This window comes from Perna viridis, chromosome 8 (assembly GCF_037379345.1).
Source record: "Perna viridis isolate PV_CMFRI_1.1 ecotype Kerala chromosome 8, ASM3737934v1, whole genome shotgun sequence".
NCBI classification, from domain to species: Eukaryota; Metazoa; Mollusca; class Bivalvia; order Mytilida; family Mytilidae; genus Perna; species Perna viridis.
The window spans coordinates 37,283,245-37,302,872 of NC_142452.1; the positions used below are offsets into that span (position 1 = coordinate 37,283,245).

At 31.9% G+C, this 19,628-nt stretch overlaps 1 protein-coding gene across 11 annotated transcripts in view; it reads right to left on the minus strand.

The window, feature by feature from the left end:
- The window catches only part of LOC148610382 (liprin-beta-1-like), an 84,805-nt gene that overhangs the window by 13,941 nt on the left and 51,236 nt on the right, over window positions 1–19,628 (minus strand). For 8 of the 11 annotated variants that reach the window (XM_088542971.1, XM_088542973.1, XM_088542975.1 and 5 more), the window contains 12 exons: window positions 18,640–18,728; window positions 15,994–16,039; window positions 15,193–15,284; window positions 12,779–12,998; window positions 9,534–9,648; window positions 6,667–6,789; window positions 5,153–5,297; window positions 4,652–4,763; window positions 4,056–4,144; window positions 2,726–2,851; window positions 1,979–2,110; window positions 525–713 (listed from right to left, as the gene is read on the minus strand). In XM_088542971.1, the coding sequence (XP_088399097.1) occupies window positions 525–713; window positions 1,979–2,110; window positions 2,726–2,851; window positions 4,056–4,144; window positions 4,652–4,763; window positions 5,153–5,297; window positions 6,667–6,789; window positions 9,534–9,648; window positions 12,779–12,998; window positions 15,193–15,284; window positions 15,994–16,039; window positions 18,640–18,728 (1,478 nt within the window). The remainder of the gene's footprint in view (window positions 1–524; window positions 714–1,978; window positions 2,111–2,725; window positions 2,852–4,055; window positions 4,145–4,651; window positions 4,764–5,152; window positions 5,298–6,666; window positions 6,790–9,533; window positions 9,649–12,778; window positions 12,999–15,192; window positions 15,285–15,993; window positions 16,040–18,639; window positions 18,729–19,628) is intronic. The other 3 variants (XM_088542976.1, XM_088542967.1, XM_088542970.1) reach the window with 2 other exon arrangements.

The window sequence follows — 19,628 nt, forward strand, 5'->3', positions numbered from 1 at the left end:
ATTAAAGGAAGATCAATAGTATAATATGAAGTTAACCATCTTACTCATTGTGACCATATTTCTCAGACTTGCCTACCCCATTCTGTTTGAAATAGTAAGGTGCATCTCAAAAAATAGTAATCCGAGATAAGAAAATTGGTCAGGTTTATTTTTTGTGGCAAAAATCTGATTTTTAGGACAGTAACTACCAATAAAATAAATTGTACTTTCAATCATGTTGTTTCTGGGCAGGAGCATCAGTTTTTTTCGCATCTGCACAGTTACAGTTAGGTTTGAACAGTCTTTTTATATGTTTTGCAAACTGATAATGACCATCTGGACAATAGTTGTGGAGTCATATAAAAAAAATCACAAAATTTTCATAAATTTGCTAAATCCTATGGAATTTGACAACAATCATAAGGGCATATTAAAGATGGTCTTTTTAAATTGTAGTCCTACACCAAATCCTTAGGTTAAGCATTTCTGTATTTCACTACATCAAGTCACAGTTGAAGCCCTAGCCTCATGCAAATTTAACTCACCTTCACTTTTGCATTTGGTAATAGAGGCACATAAGTTGGTAGGGATTCATTCTCTCTCTTTTTATGCTGAGTGTCGTTGCCAATTAATGCGATGAAATGTGTGTTGAGATGACGCCTTAACAGAGTTTTATTTGGTGGGATGGATAACAGCTGGGCAAACAACTCAGCACAAAATCTTGGTTCTAACACCTATAATAAATACATGAAAAATTAAATCATTATTAAGGTAAAAACTATGATGCAAGGGAGATCATACATACATACAGAAATCTATAATTCACAGATAATTTCCCTTTGAAAGAGTATTTTACAAATCAAGAGGTTACAGTTGTCGGTGAATATTCTTCATTTGCTGTGGTAAAGACTAACCGTATCATTCCAGGAAATGAAACATTTCTAAACAAAAAAAAAATAATCAGCACAACCCATATAAGTCATAAACTTACAATGTTCTAAAATTTTTATTGCACCTTCTCATCAATGCTTGAAATACAAACACATCTCCATATGAAAAACAAGCTTTTATTGTTTTCAGTGCAGACTTATGCAATCAAAGTGCTGATAGCACTGGAGGTTTCTGATTCTTGTGAAAATTGTACATGAACAAAATTTCAAAGATCACATGATGTTAAATAAAACTGTGATCATACATTTTACATTTGCATTTAAGATATTATTTAGAAATGTTTTTTTTCCAAATATGTATGAACAGAATGTCAATTAATACTACTGATCCAACTTCACACACATTTACATATTTTATTCCCTTTTACTTTGTTCCAATTTTTTTTTTCAAAAACCTGCCCAACAGTTAATGTACATTTAGACTGAAAAAATTATATTAACAATTTATCCTACACTGTAAATATATTCAAATAAAACCGAATATGATCTTAAGAAAATAATTCCCTTGATGAACACACAATTTTGAAAAACTTGATATTTTATCAATTTGAATTTTCCCCATTTTACATGGATTAAAATCATCACTCTTCACTTCCAGTTAAATAATGGTAAAATATCAATGATAGGATACAGAATTTGACTAGTAAGGTTGTTACATGGAACATGCTTAACACATCTTATACTTCTTGACACACTTATGCAAGAAATAAATTCACTAAATGCAAAATAAATACTAAATATCTTTCAAGACCAAAGAGGAGTCCCTCATATGTTCAGTTGATATGAAGACTAGATCTTAATTTTATTTGCATAAATAATAGAATATTTTTTGGCTGCATAATTTCAAGAAACATAATTACTGGTTATAAAAGTTGTAATGAATGATATAAAAGAATTACTATTGAACTATATTTTTTTGTGTCCAGTTCAGAGTAGCAGGGAAGTTCCGGTGATGGACCGGCGACATTAGATACTTTGATCCTGAAAGATCAAAAACCTAAAAATCTTGTTATTTAATTTTTAAGTAAAATTGAAACTCAAACCCTTACCATTAAAGCACCATGAACACCACTGCCCCTGAGATTTGGGGCATACTCTGATAGATCAATAGTCCGTAACCACTCCATCACACGATGGTTTGTCCATAAGGCCACATCTCCTGGGATATTCTGTAACTGACCCTACAATCACATATTCAAATCCATTACTAAGTATAATTTCCAGTAAGAATCAGGCAAGTGATATAATAATAGTGATACATTTGAAAAAAAAACCAAAAAAAAACAAGTCATGTCAAACAAAAGGTTGATGATATACAAGTCTGAAATTAAATTCTACTTTAAGGAGGTAAAATCAGGGTAAGGGACATAAGTCTTGACATCAGTCATATGTTTGCATCATATTCAATATTACCGAAGTCTATCTAGTTTTCATTTGAAACAGAATGAAATCAGTCCAAGTTACTTTGATGCTTACATGAGATTGATGTAAAATGCTGAATACATGTGTCCCAATGATTTGCAAGAGTTGTGTCAGATACACTGGGTCGACCTCTTTAAGGCATACCTACATAAAGCTTGTTAAAAACAATTTCACATGGCTGTAGTTGCAGAGAAAACTTGTTGTGAATAGACAAATAGACACAAATTCTATGACCCTAAAAAGTTCTGTAAAAAATGTTCAGCACATCACCACCAGTCTTAATCTTTCAAGGGCGCAACCTTTTACAAAAGCCTCATGATTGTGGCTAAAAAAGTTAGCTATATCAATTGTACTACAGATCAGTTCAAACCTACCTCATCAGGTGAAGGTCGTCTTCGTAGGCACTGTGAGTTATAAGAATTGGCACGCAGGATCTGTATCCCTCGTCTTATACTGATATGGTGAAGTTCATTGGTTACTTTTAGTGCTACTAAATCCTCCTGAAAATACAAAAAAAAAGTAATTTTTTTTAATTTATTTCCTTGAAATATATAAATATTTATTAGTAAAGATTAAAAATCCACAAAGCATAATTTGCAGTCAAAATTTGTAGAAACTACAGAGAATCTGTAAAGGGAAACAACTCTCATAATAACAATGAAAATAAGGAAGCCAGACATATTGTAGAAAACATCACAATCGGGTCCTATTTTTCAATTATAATATGACGTCCTTAACAGATTTGAGACCACAGCTGTGTGTGATAGATTTTCTATTGCCATAAAAGCAGCACGCAACTTTTTAGGCGTGGCATTGGGCATGGCATGTGTGTTTGTAAATTACTGTTCAATTTAATCATGTAAACATGCGTAACATTCTGATGTGTATCAGCTGTTTAGTGGCATGAACAAACATCAAATTCACATTTAATATTTAATAATGATGTTAAATGTTATGTTTTGGAAACTTATTTTATATTCCAAATACATCACTTACACATGTACTTGGTAGCACTCACCATGTGACCATAATGGATCACAAAAAATGGAAAAAAATGGATGGCTATTGTCCTATTAGAATCAAAATGGGAACTCCATTTTATCATTGTTTTACCTCTGGCTGACCATCTATGCCGCATTATTTTAACAATCCTTGCTATCGCTCTGGGTAAAATAATGTGGCATAAATGGTCAGCCCGTGGTAAAACAATGATAAAATGGAATTTCTGTGATTTATTTCTTAATTAACCCATTACCTCCCAATTTTCTTTTTTCTTTCTATTTTTAATTTTAACAATGCTTCTTAATTTTATAATCAAAGGTATGAATATGATTTCAAATTCTGCAAATTTAAGGAGAATATTACAAAATACTAAAACCATGTCAATCCTGAATGCAAAATCAAGTAATTTCAGGAGTGGATTCAGGCGGGGGCCTGGCAGGCATGCGCCCCACCCCCACCCAAAAAAAAAAATTGAAAGCATGGGTTGTCAGGGTAGTCTACCGTAGATTTAGGCGGTTTTAGGTTGAAACTTTAATTTCTTGCTAATTTTACCACAAAAGATATCTACATTGCCGAAAAGATATCTATACTGCACCCACTTTAGAAGAATATTCCACAAATTTAACCTAAAAAATTTTTAACTGTGCGCCCCCCTAAAATAAAATTCTGGCTCCGCCCCTGGATTTTCCATGCTATACATACTATGGTAAGAAAGTGTAGCATTCTTCCATCTATTCTGGCATCATAAAAATAATCTTTGTACTGGGGCAGTCCAATGTCATCCAGCCACCCTGTAATAATAACAAATAAATTCAAATTATAAGTGATTCATGTTTTAAACAGAGAATATTAAATACCATCGGAATATTTGTTCTAAACAATAAACATTTACATTTCCACCTAAGGGCCCAGTTTCATAAAAAAAAAAAAAAACAAATCGCAAACCAAGATTTTCTTTAAATAGTTCCTAAACTCACAGTTTCACTGAAAAAAATCACTTGCAAATTTGAAGAAAGATTTTACAAGACTTACGTGTTATCTTAATTAAAATTAACACGACTTGCATGTTACCTTAACTACCAAGAGTATTGTATTACCTGGATTGACAATACTTATGTGTTACCTAAATTAACGAGACTTACATGCTACCTAAATTAACAAGACTTGCATGTTACCTGAATTGACAAGACTTACTTGTTACCTAAATTCTCAAGACTTACATGTTACCTTAACTAATAAAAGTTATGTGTTACCTAAATTAACAAGACTTACATGTTACCTTAATTAACAAGACTTACTTGTTACCCAATTATGATCCAACAAAGTAAACTTCTCCACTGAGTTGGCTGATACATATTTAAGTGCCAGCAAGAGTTTCTTCCGATGAAGGTTATTCTTTATTCCTAAATCCTGAAAAAATACAGTTACCACTATGATGAATTTTTTATTCTTTCAAAAAGTAATTATTTGAGAGTACAACAAACTGGAGTAAATATTTCAAGGGGACGCTGACCCAGAAACTAGCCTCCAACTCAATATTTTTTATTAAGAAATAGGGAATCATTTCTAAATTTCTAAATAGGGGTGTCAGGGTATGTTTGCTGAGCATTTTGTGAGCATTTAACTGCACAAAAGAAGCATTTATTTAAACAAAAATAACACCGTCACAGAAAGTGTCTACCAAGTGTCTATGTACTAAGAAAACACAGGATGACACAGACATCATCAAGGAAAAGAAAATGTCATATAACTGTACAACCACAACGTAATTTGTGTTCATATAAGAATCAACAACTTACCTTTTCTATGTCATGTTGTGAAAATCTCAGCATTTGTTCTCCATTCTTGATGGCTTTGCGACACTCAACAAGGTACATATTTAGACCAATTTCATTCATCCAGGCTGTTATTCTTTCCCCATCCCACCTGGCAAATGGTGTGTTGCTAAAAACACACAAACAGTTAAACTGAAAACAAATCCATCTTACACATACAGTCCTTGAACCGATCAGCGCAACAATTTGACGGATCGATGACCGTAAACTGATTGATCACTGACAGATTGATGACCAATGACCGATCTGATCGCATTCTGTTATGTAAAATGACATTATATCTGTTTTAAATAAAAGAAATGTAAAATAAAAGTATAAACTGATGTTTAAATTTATTGCTTTATGTAAATATATGTAAAATTGACAAAGAAAACAACGAAAACCGTAATATACATTGTCCACTCTGTGGTCATGTGATGCGATCACAAGTTTAATGGATCAGTTTGGCGGATCAATGACTGACCAGAAACTTGTTGGTGATCAAATCAATGACCAATCACAATTTTTGTTGCATGGATCAGTTCAGGTACTGTACATGAACATGTCACACACCATTCATAAATTTGTCAAAAATAAGTCAAACGTTATGAATATCATGCATGCATATAAATGTCTACTTTAATTAAATAAATAATTGTTGTATGACATTTGCAAATTTATTTGTAGGGTCAACTGAAGTATATATAGTAAGGTCCCATGGACATTCTTGTTGAGCTTCACATGTTTATATTTATGGATACTACAGCCAAACAGTGAATTATAGTTTATTGCTTATTAAAGTATCAGTCTTTCTAAAAATTAGACAGAAGGTGATTTGTGCATGTCGAAAACCCCCCAAATTCAGTTTTATTTCTTGTTCAGAAATAGTTACTGATCACATGACCAGTCTTAGTTTTTCATTTGGTTGTTGTGCTTTTGGAAAAAAAAAATAAATAGATTGTAGATGAAATTTGCACTTTGCTAGAGTTATTGTTCTTGATTTGGCTTAATTTGGTTGATTTTAGTGGGAGATGAATGTATGATTTTCTAAAAAGTGCAGATGTGAATGCAGGAAAGATTGTTGTTATGTGAAAATATAGCATATAGACTGAAAATCATCATTTGTTTGGTGGGTTTTTCCTCACCATGAATCACTTTACCATTGGCAGTGTCTGAATTTTATATGGACTGGTACTTAAATATTTCTACTAACACCTCTAAATCTGTCACATAAATATTCAGTATGATATACTAATTACCACCTTGTTTAGGGTTTTGAGACCATCATCAAATTGATGAAAAACTGAAATCTGAAGTATTCATTTGGTAAATGAATATTGTAAAATGAATAATATATGGTTGTCCTCCGTGCAAGTATAATTTAACTTTAACTTGTCGGTATGGTAGTTTCATTTGTCACAACCAATAGGAAAACCTTTCAGGTCATTCCCTATAATTCTTCATACAACCTTAACAAATAAAACGATTATATAACTTACTCTTGAACTTTGGTATCCTTGGACCAGCCAAGTCTACCAGAAGCTGTAGCCCTGACACCACCTCGTTTAAATTGTTCTGTTCGCTCTCTTTCATGGAAATCTTGAGATCCACTTCTCTTTAATCTGAAAAATTTAAATTGACGCTTATCACATCGATTACTGTCAACATTCACAAGGTGAAAAATTCATTGATGATACAACTTCAATTTTGTTTATTTTTTAAAAAGAGTAACTGCTTGTAAGACTCGGGCAAATGGAAAAAATCAGAAACATGCATGTCAAAACCCAACTGATCTGACAGCGTAATATCACTCAAGGATGCTTTCTGTATGTGAAAAGACCATTATTGATCTCTGCATCACTGGCTTTGCTCAGAAATTTATCAATAGAATGTTAGAAAAATGTGGGTTTGACAGAGTTATCTGCCCTTAAAATGTTCATTTTTTTTCAGTGCATTTCAATGAAATTGTAACTCAATTGTCCTGCATGATATGGAAAATCTTGTTTTTTTTCCTTCATTCTGATGGTACAAATAGTCAAAATGATGGGTTTTTCATACTATGTTTCACCCACTGCCTGATTCTAATAAGGACTGACACTTAAATACATATACAGTACATTATAAAATCAAGGATTCTCATAAAAGTAAATTTGCAATACTGTTTACCATAACATCTTGACATATTTCTTGTCAAATTTCCTTTTTAAATGCTATACAAGCGAAATAAGTCGACCTCCTTAAACATGTATGCCACAAATTTGTTTTTCTTGCATCATTTCTTCTATTAAAATATAGATACTAATTCAAAACATTTTTGTATTGATAACAAATCAGCTCATGAAGTAAAACTGTTGGCAAGTTTTTTGTGTTCAGGATAAAATTACAAATGAACAGATCTTTTACCAAATGTCTGCTTTATAATAAGGCCATCTTGAATTAATTTCTCTGGCAAATTTTCACAAAAACATGAAAGAAATTGCCATATAACTTTACCAATTTTCTTGGTAAAAAAGTGATGATGGTGCTTCTTTCATAATTCAAAGTTAGGAAAACCTATAAAAAAAACATGAGCAAAGCTCACTAAATTGATACCCTTCAAACTCCCCCATTTGCTAGCATACACCTTTTGATCTCCAAATTGATACCCTTCAAACTCCCCCTAGCATACACCTTTTGATCTCCCAATTGATACTCTTCAAACTCCCCCATTTGCTAGCATACACCTTTTGATCTCCCAATTGATACCCTTCAAACTCCCCATTTGCTAGCATACACCTTTTGATCTCCCAATTGATACCCTTCAAACTCCCCCATTTGCCAGCATACACCTTTTGATCTCCCAATTGATACCCTTCAAACTCCCCCATTTGCTAGCATACACCTTTTGATCTACCAATTGATACCCTTCAAACTCCCTATTTGCTAGCATACACCTTTTGATCTCCCAATTGATACCCTTCAAACTCCCCAATTTGCTAGCATACACCTTTTGATCTCCCAATTGATACCCTTCAAACTCCCCCATTTGCTAGTATATACCTTTTGATCTCAAAATTGATTTGGATCAATACCTTAAATAGGTGCACAAAGGGGATATGTAACAAAAGTTTTGTGAAAGTATCATTTAATTCCATTTAGTGGAGTAGGAAGATTAACAGATAAGAGAATGGTACCCTTCTGCATAATGGAAGGAAGAAAATTTGTGTGGCATCTATCACTATATACCCTCCTCTCTAAAATTGAGGGATATAACGATGACAGGTGCATTTTGTACTTATTTCGTTTGTATAGCATTTGAAATGGGAATTAGGCTCAGGCACCTTCAACAGAGGGCCTGAAAACCAACAAATTATTTTAGTTGGCCTAAGATATAAATGTACTTCTGAAACAAAACTGTAGCTTTAACAATATCAAGTTTCTTTCTAAATATTTGTATTTCTCAGTTGAGGAGGAAAGAAACAATAAATCAGATATCATTAGTCATAAGAGAAGATTAGAAACTGGCAATTCATTCTTTCTTTGTCTATAAATAAACCAGACATTAATAATGCATGGTGAACTAAAACGATTCTTTTTAAGAACAACTTTTATATGTATTTAGCTCTGACATCCTTCCATACTTTTAGGATTTTGAGCACCATTCTGTGTAAGAATCAGGCAACGGGTGGCACATCAAATTTCTCAATTTCGTCTTTTTTGCCACAAATATACTAAATACATCTAGAAAACAACTGAAAAGCTATTTAAATTTATCCTGAAGCATCTGTGAAGTAGATATTTTTTTACTGCTTATATAAAGAAAAAGTGTGGGAAAATTTTCCCACAATTTTTCCTTATATAAGCAGTAAAAAGATATCTATGTCCCAGATGCTTCAGGATTTTTCCATAATGCATTCCAACTTAATTTGACCTATAAATATCTTAAAAAGGCAAACTTTACAAACACTTAGATGGTTATTTCAGGAGGTTATCGGTATTAATACTTCGTTAATGCGATAAAATCTCTGTTTTTTTTCTTTCATGTGTCACACCTTATACACATTTTGCTTGATTCTTTGACAGTGAAGTACTTAAAACATTCATTAAGAATTTTTAAACTGATGCAACAAGAGCCTGAAAAGATATGAGAAACCTGAACTACCCCTCAGAGCTCCTACAACTGGGTGATGCAGGCAAAATAACTGCCCTGGTGTCACTCACTTTGCCCAGTAAGTTCAATTCTCCTTGTTAATTCTCCAGTTAATTACCTAAGGAATTTTATCAGAATTTAAGTAAACCAAATCTATCCCACTTAAGTTGAACTATTTCATTTGCTGTAAAATAAGTTTGTACTAAGCCAAATTTATACAAAAACTTAAAAACTTACTTCCCAAGAAACCTCCGGAGCCCTGACTTTTTCTTTGCATCCATTGGCATTCCTCCTGCAATACCACTAAGGTGCTGTAATCCATCCTCATCATCTGTGACAACCTCTGTCTGAGCTGTTGTGGGAAAATGAGTTTTAATCATAAACATAATTATATGTGCACATTACCTTGAATTTACAGCAAAACATGTCTAAACTTTACCCTATTATGTTCAATTTTGGTGCCAAACTGAAAGATCTTTATCCCATGGTTCCAATTTTTTTTAGGGGAGATGGGTGAAAAGCGAAGAAATTTACTGTTGAAAAACGAAGTTTGATTAAATGTCCCTAATTCCAAACTCAACGACAAGAAAAGTTGCACTAAAACCACAAAACCGACAAACAAGTAATTTTCTAGTGTTTATCGTGTACAGAAATTGTTCAGAAGGTACTTCAGAATATGATTAGAATTCATAATTTCATAATGCTTAAACAAGTTTTACTGTACATATCTAACACAACAAAACGGATGATCTGTTATCATTCACTGAGTTTCAATGAGGCATAAAATCTAACTAATGTTTTATATGATGACTTAAAAGTTTTGAAATGATATATGTATTTTTCTTAAATTCAAGGATATACATACATACATATATATGTATATTACTCATTGAAATGACTCATAGACTTCTAAATTTACTTTGCATTTAGATTTTACAAGAAAAAAAAATGATTTACCACAAAATTTACATAGACCATAATAAAGTGAAATCTTTATAACTGGTAGTCAGAGGGAGTTGTTAATTGAACAGATCACATGCAGTAATGTAATGAACATGCCTGTTATCTGTGTTGAAAATTTCTCCAGTTAAGGGAGTATATCTGCATGGGAATGCAACATCATTTTTATGTCATATTGTCTGTACTTGACCCTACATGACTAAACTATGAGTGAATAATTATTAACAAAATTTCCTTTAATTCCAAAATTGACGAGGCAATATAAAAACCCTTTACTTAGCTGAACATGAGTTTCCTTAATATGATTTATTTTTTTATTGATCCTGTAATTCTGACTTTAATGGTATAATTTAATAATATAAAATATTAAACTTATGAGAACTTAATTATAGGTTCAACTTAGAATTATTTTATTTTCTCTGTGACTTAACAGGACCCATACTAAACCCCAAGTTGATTTGTATTTACTCTCACTTAAAACAACCCATATTCAACCTTAAAGTGGAATCTTTTTTAGGCCTTGTTCATATTTCAAGTGGTTACAAATAAAATGTCCTGGATGATGAAAATATCAACACTGGTTTTTATGTCATTAAAATTTATTGGATAAGTTTTATGAAATTATGATGAAAAGGTAGTGAAAGAGCCCACATAGCTAACGCCCCAACAGCTATGATAACTAAAATATAAAAAAAAATAAGAAAATAAGAAAACATGGCCATAATCCACATCTAAATTTTGTAAGACAAACGAGAACTGTTCCAAGATTTTTTATGAGTACCCAAATGACAAAAGATGAATAGATTGACATTATATCCAAAATCTATAAAATGCATTTTTCACTCTGTGGTCACTAATTAAATACTCATTTTTGTCCCTTTTTTGTACTACTGTGGAAGTACTTTAACTCATGGCTACCAATTTTTGTGGATTGGGGAATAAACACAAGCTCATGGATTCTTGAAATCATGGTTTTAAGATTTTCAGTATACACATCAAAGGAAATCTCCTTTTCCTTGGGAACCAAATTTCATAGTTTGACATTCCCACAAAAACCGTGAAAATTGGAACTCCACGAACAACTGTACTTCCACAGTATATATCCTAAAAATTCAAGACACAACCCAAAAATTATTGGGATAAAGATATTTATCTTAAAGATAATATCTGGCATGGAATAACTTTAAACACTTACCGTATTCATAGTCATAAGAATACATATGTTCAACATCATTATCCATAGTTACATCAATTGCTAAAAAAATATTTCACTTAAGACTATAACCATCCCTATCTTAAATATTTCACAAAAATCTCAAGTGCCCTCATCCTTAATTGAAGTATCATTTTACACGCTATGATAACCATCTTATACTTTTGTAACACCAGGTTTATAAAAAAAAAGTATTTTTATAGAAAGTAGAGTAAAGCAGTATATTAGGAATATAGATATTTAATGTTATTGCTGGGAGCCATTGCAAGATCAATTCCAAGATCTAAAAAAATTTGGAGGTAAATTTGAATTACATGTTATAATAACACTTATTATTTAGGTTACAGATATTTATATAGTCAACTTCTGGAAATAGACTTGGTCTTCCATTTAGTGAATGTCCAATGCAATGCCTTTGGTAGTCAAGTGGATAATTATCAAGATGATTTGAAATTTCTTTCATTACGCAGGTCTGACAAAAAGTTTAAATCTCTTTCAGTTGTCCAGGTAACTACCTATGGAAGTTCATCAGGAGAAAAACCAACTCTATTTCTTGAAGTTAAATATACTACTCGCTGTAAAATATCAAACTGCTGGTAATCTGATAATGATGAGAAAAATTGTTTTATCAAAAAAAAAAACAAAAAAAAAAAAAAATGAAATATTCAAGAATTATAATAACTGATGTAATATCAATACTGGGTTTCATTTTTATACATAACCCCCTTTTTATTGTGATAAACCATGCATAACTGAAGAATATAATGTTTGATTATTATAGGGATATATTTTGGTAGCATGCCTTTCAAGTCATAGTTTTAATTCCAATATAATTATGTATCATCAGACAAATTTCATTATCCTGCAGTAAACTTTGAATTGAAGTCCTTTGACCAAACATTAGAAAAATATTTTTATGAAGAATAAGGACTTCCAGTAATTGGGTTAACTGAAATTCATGTGACTAAAAAAAAAATCTTTGCTTTTAATTAAGGTACAATTGTACTGAACCTTACACCAAAGATTAAAGATTACATGAAAAATAAGACTTTGGCACACTTCAAAATCAAATACGAAAATATTAAAAACCTAAGTTTTTCACATTTCAAATATTTTTTGTGTGCTATCTAATTGTAGCATATTATACTATCAAAAGCCAATGTAGTTTTTTCCATGGAAAACAAGTAAAAGAGTAACTGAGAAAATATAAGTACGCTCGAACTTATACTGCCTTTGACAACCAATTTGTCACATAATACATAAGAAAATATTAGTTTATATACGAAACATGGCATGCTGACGTATTTACACTTTTCTACGGCAGTCTCAATATTCGTATTCCCGTCACCTAAATTGGGGGCCGAGGTACTCCTTTTGCCGCTTTTCATTCGCATCAAAGCCCTGCCTATAGCAGGAAAGCCCCTTGACCTTCTGACCTCTGTGTGGTCTTCCTTAACTAACGTACCATAAGTTTCCGGACCTCCCGAACTGTACCCTTCAGGATAGTTGTTGTTTGTTATTACAGGTTTCTGAAAAAAAACGTTGGAATAAAAAAGGGTAAAATCATTGACCAATCAAGGAAAACTATGTATGAAAATTCACTTTCCTTGAAAAATAGGATAGCAATATGATGTCAAGCAAATCTTTCAGTACACTGCCAACCCAAGGAAAGCAGTACTCATGACCTTTTGAACTCTCTATTAAGTAACAAGTACATAAAACAAAACCAGATCCTTACAAAAATCATTACAGATGGAAAACTTTAAATAAAAATATCTACCACTTGGAAAAAAAACTTGAAATAAATATATCTAAACACAGGCTTCTCTGCATGTGGACAGAAGAATAGTTTCAACATGTTACTGACTCTTTGAAGCCTTCTACAAATGCAGATAAAAAACCTTTTGATTGTTGCAGGTTTACTATCTGCAGCAGTTGCTGATCGTTCTAGACTTACATTTTATTGATAGTTGTTACATTTTCAGCAGTAGTTGATAGTTATAGACTTACATTTTATTGGTAGTTGTTACATTTTCAGCAGTTGCTGATCGTTATAGACTTACATTTTATTGGTAGTTGTTACATTTTCAGCAGTTGCTGATCGTTCTAGACTTACATTTTATTGATAGTTGTTACATTTTCAGCAGTAGTTGATCGTTATAGACTTACATTTTATTGGTAGTTGTTACATTTTCAGCAGTTGCTGATCGTTATAGACTTACATTTTATTGGTAGTTGTGACATTTTCAGCAGTAGTTGATCGTTATAGACTTACATTTTATTGGTAGTTGTTACATTTTCAGCAGTTGCTGATCGTTCTAGACTTACATTTTATTGATAGTTGTTACATTTTCAGCAGTAGTTGATCGTTATAGACTTACATTTTATTGGTAGTTGTTACATTTTCAGCAGTAGTTGATCGTTCTAGACTTACATTTTATTGGTAGTTGTTACATTTTCAGCAGTTGCTGATCCTTCTAGACTTACATTTTATTGGTAGTTGTGACATTTTCAGCAGTAGTTGATTGCTATAGACTTACATTTTATTGATAGTTGTGACATCTTAAGCAGTAGTTGATTGTTGTAGACATTTTTTTTCTTAGTAGGTGTGAACTCTTCTGTCTTTTAATCATTGTAGACTTACTTTTTTACTGGTAGGTATGACATCTTTCACAGCACTCGATTGTTGAAGACTTAGAATTTTATTGGTAGTTGAGACATCTTCAGCAGTACTTTTTCGATGTGGACATATTTTATTGGTAGTAAAGACATCTTCAGCAGTACTTTTTCGATATGGACATATTTTATTGGTAGTGGAGACATCTTCAGCAGTACTTTTTCGACATGGACATATTTTATTGGTAGTGGAGACATCTTCAGCAGTACTTTTTCGATGTGGACATATTTTATTGGTAGTGGAGGCATCTTCAGCAGTACTTTTTCGATATGGACATATTTTACTGGTAGTGGAGACATCTTCAGCAGTACTTTTTTGATATGGACATATTTTATTGGTAGTTGAGACATCTTCAGCAGTACTTTTTCGATATGGACATATTTTATTGGTAGTGGAGACATCTTCAGCAGTACTTTTTCGATATGGACATATTTTATTGGTAGTTAGACATCTTCAGCAGTACTTTTTCGATGTGGACATATTTTATTGGTAGTAAAGACATCTTCAGCAGTACTTTTTCGATATGAACATATTTTATTGGTAGTGGAGGGATCTTCAGCAGTACTCTTTCGACATGGACATATTTTATTGGTAGTGGAGACATCTTCAGCAGTACTTTTTCGATATGGACATATTTTATTGGTAGTGGAGGGATCTTCAGCAGTACTTTTTCGACATGGACATATTTTATTGGTAGTAAAGACATCTTCAGCAGTACTTTTTCCATATGGACATATTTTATTGGTAGTGGAGGCATCTTCAGCAGTACTTTTTCGATATGGACATATTTTATTGGTAGTGGAGACATCTTCAGCAGTACTTTTTTTATATGGACATATTTTATTGGTAGTTGAGACATCTTCAGCAGTACTTTTTCGATATGGACATATTTTATTGGTAGTGGAGACATCTTCAGCAGTACTTTTTCGATATGGACATATTTTATTGGTAGGTGAGACATCTTCAGCAGTACTTTTTCTATATGGACTTACTTTTTTACAGGTAGCTTTGACATCTTCAGAAGTAATTATTCATTGTAAACTTACTTTTTTATTGGTAGGTGTGACATCTTCAGCACTGTTTGATCGTTGCAGACCACCTGTCACTCTTTTAGGCGTTCCATATTCAAATGATTGAACTGTCAGAGAAAGTCATAACACTAACAAATAATTAAAACAAATACGTTGAAAAAAAATGTATTACAAAAAAAAATAATCCTCTACAAAGCAATCCCAGTTTGGGCTGGTTATTGATTTGTCTTTAAAAGAAATGTTTGTATTTTGAATGCTAGGTCTATCAAAGCTTCCATTGCGATGGAAACCAAGAAAAAAATAATAGTTCTTATTTTGCCTTGGAACTGTAAAGCACTATATTTTTTTTAGTGTCAAATTCTTAATACAACCTTGGCTTTTATTGTGTAAATTTTTGTAAATGTCAATTAATCAGTTCCTTCATTATTTTCTATGTCTTTAAAAGATATGTCTTTTTTCCTAACTCCAATATTTTTTGTGGTGCTCATTTGGAAGCATACTTTTTCATTCCCTTGCATTGTTTGGCACTTGATCTTTGTAACATTTTTTTTTTTAAGTTCCAAACTGTGTTGGTCTCCAGATTTACCATCTGCATACAGTGAAACCTGTCTAAACCAAACCCCCTTTCAGAATAAAGGATTTGTATGGTTTAGAAAGGTGAGTGATTTAACAGGTTTAAATAATACTGAAATTGGAATGTAGGGACTTCAGAAGGAATCTGATATAGACAGGTTTTTGATTAATTCAGCTTTTGGTTATGACAGATTTTACTGGACCTACTAATTCCTGTGTTTGCCTTCAGAATATAGAGTTTACCTGGTGTACTAGTAGCACTTGGTGATGAATAGTTCTTGTCATCAAACTGCATATAGAAAATAAAATAATAATAAGTGCTATATTACTTTACACATAAAACTTGTATCAGACAATACATGTTTTTACAAGAAGTTGCATGTGTTATTGTGCTATGTATGACCCCACCCATACAGGAAGTTGTTATTTGAAAGCAACTAGAATTGCTTACAATGCATGCCCCAATATGTCTAAGGCAACATATAAAATTTGAAATCTATCCATTGGGAGTCAATCTATCCATTGGGATCCAATTTCGGATGGACAAATGGACAGATGATTCCAATAAATCACCAACATGTTTAGAGGGGTATAATACAAAACAAATAAGAATTGGCTGAAATAAAAATTTTGTCTATTGAAAAATAACATAAATTTTCCATGTGCATATTGTTTATTGCGCGAAGTGCAACAAACAAAATATGCACATGGAAAATCTGTGTTATTTTTCAATAGACAAAATTTTTTTCATAGCCAATTCTTATAAATCAATTTTAAAACATATTTTTTATCTTTAAGCACGAGAAAAGTAGCTCTGAATTTAACTGAATAGGGGGGTGTCAATATTTTTTTATCCACTGAGATATAACGAAATTATTTTAACCAATCAGATTACAGTATTTATCTGAAATTAATTTATTTTGACAATAATTCATATGTTTGTGTATCAACAGCATCAAAATCTCATGCTAATTATATGCAGTAATGAGTTAGGCGCAGCCTACAACCGAGCATTCCACTTATACATATTTCTTACATTAGTGAAATCATTGAAAAATGTGACAATAGCTAACAGGGGTGAGATAGGATAGGTAAAGGGTTGTCCTTTTTTTTTTTTTTGGAATAAATTAAGTTTACCGAATCTACTATAAATTTTTTTTTTAAATTTTTCATTTGCTTTTTAATTGCATACTTTTAAACAATTTTAAACCAATTTTTAAAGGCATTTTTACTTAAAATTCACTTCCCTGACCCTTTTCTGTGGACCTGTCTGATACCCAGTTTGACTGAGCATTTATTGTTAGCCTCTCATGGGATTCTCAGAATAAATTTTGAATAAACTGTATCACTACTGTAAGATTATTGCCCCATGGGTGTTTTCGTGTTTATCCATATCTTTTCATTCTAAAATGTTCATAGAGGACAAACTCTTCAAAAAAATTATTCCTCATAGGCTATGTAAAGCTTTCAATCAGTTAAAGCTACAAAACTACTGCAAACAATAAATTCATGATTAAGGAGGTAGACCTACGGTAAGGGACGTAACTCATGAAATCAGTGATATGCATGTATCATATTCAATTTCACCAAAGCCTCTCAAGCTTTCGTTTGAAGCAGAATAAAATGAATCCAAATTAATTAGATGCTTACATAAGATTGATGCAAAATGCTGAATACAAACATTCCAATGATTTTTATGAGTTGTGTCCCTTACCCTAGGTCTACCTCCTTAAATCTAAATACAAAACAGATTACATAACTACCTTATCTAAAAACTTTGATTAATCAAGCAGAGAAATGGTTGCATGTAAACTTGTATTAGGTATCTTATCATTTAATTCATAAGATGAAGTAAACAATAAAATGTATTTCCTGAGGCTTTCAAAGGAATCCATCTGATATAGTTGTTCCAATATCTATATTGGGGGTGTATTGATGCTGTTCAAGTATTATGAATCATGTATATAATGAGACAATAACAGTACAGTGACTTCACATAAAACTGATATACAGCTGAGGCAAAGAACCGCAAGAAAATGCAGAGCAGTTTCATTGACTCAAGCCTAATTCCTATATCAAAGTTTTTTTGTCTAGTCAGAGCAATGTCATTGTCTTAATGCTGCAACAAAATTTTTCACAAAAAATGATATTTTAAGCAAGGAAAACAACACTTTTATTCGAAGCGGACATCATCCCAGCAACTTCAAAACAATGTAACAAGTCACAACAGAAAAGTTATAATCACTCAGCGACTGTATATCAATTGTAAATATAATTTCAATGCATTTTGACAGCGCAAATAGAATGGTTGCAATATAAATATTGTTTTCTTGTGTGTGCCTAAATTACATCAATAACTTTGGTTTTGAAACAAAAAAGTAAATAAAAAAACTAAATTACATCACTTAAGTAGCAGTCTTTGTAAGAATCATACAAAATCTAAAAAATGTGATACATGCCAAAAAAAGGCTACATATTTTTATTTTTGTAATTAAGTTGTTTTATGGGTGTATAACATGAAATGTGTAATTATTCATTCATATCTGTCTGCTCTTAGGAGATAATCCACATTGAAAATCCAGTAGATTCTATTGTATTTGAGTGTCATTTACAGAGTTATCTCCCTTAATTTTGAAACCCACAGTGCATTCTATATAACTTTTATCTCCTATGAGCACGGGTTATATGAAAAACCATATGTTAATTTCTGTTTACTAAAGCATTTAAAAAAAAATATCAAAAATAAACATATGTAGGCTTTCTAACCATATATCACATTTTGCATGATTCTCAGCTGGAGTGCTACTTAATTATAAAAAAAAACACCTTAATAACAAAATGCCATTTTTATTCTTCTTCATGTATGTTATAAATTGCCATTTTACATACCCCATCTTTTGCTGGGTCAGATAAGGAAGGTGTTGTTGAACTGGTAGAACTTGTATCGTCTTCTACATTTATCATCATATCATCTAATGCTATAAAATGTAAAATAGGGTCAGAGGTCAATGGTCACTTTACACAAATTTTTACATCTTTATAGAATAATGGCAGTTTTGAAATCATAAAAGAAAGCATCACAGCCTTCCTGAGACAGCAAGATGTGATGTTCTGAGGCATATCTGTTAACCCTCCAATATTAGGGTGGAGACTCCCAAAAAATCAATGAAGATTTTTGAATCTACCACATAAAAATTTAGATTTGAGGGAGGTTTTGTTTAAAATTACAATATTTTCCATGAAAATACTAAATAATTGAATGTTTATATTAGAAATTTGCTTTTACATAAAAATTCCTTGCCTTTTGTTATCTAACTAACCTTACCTCTTAGCCATGCAAGCAAGACTAACCCCTTTAGTAAGGGTTACTTTTAGAAATGATTATTTTTGTCATTTTCTAAATTTCAAACTATTTCAAATTCAAATAATACCTTGCTCACATCAAATTGACAATTTTTTGTTATCAAAGATAAGATACATGTAATATCATTGACGGTGTAACACTGTATCATGTTAAGATAAAGTGGCAGTACAATTACAGCTGCGTAAACCAAACCCTAAATAATCTGAAAACCCTTCTTAACCACACACTTTTATCAGTCCCTGTATATCAATTCAAGTGTATTTCAAACCTTTGTTATCCAAAAATCTGTCTTGAGGTAGACCTTGGGTAAGGGACATAACTCTTGAAATCAATGATATGTTTGTATCATTTTCAATTGCAACAAAACCAATCAAGCTTTCTTTTGAAACAGAATGAAATCAATCCAAGTTACTTCGATGCTTACATGAGATTGATGTCAAATGCTGAATACAAAACGTTCTAATGATTTGTAAGAGTTGTTTCCCTTACCCTAAGTCTACCTCCTTAAATAAAC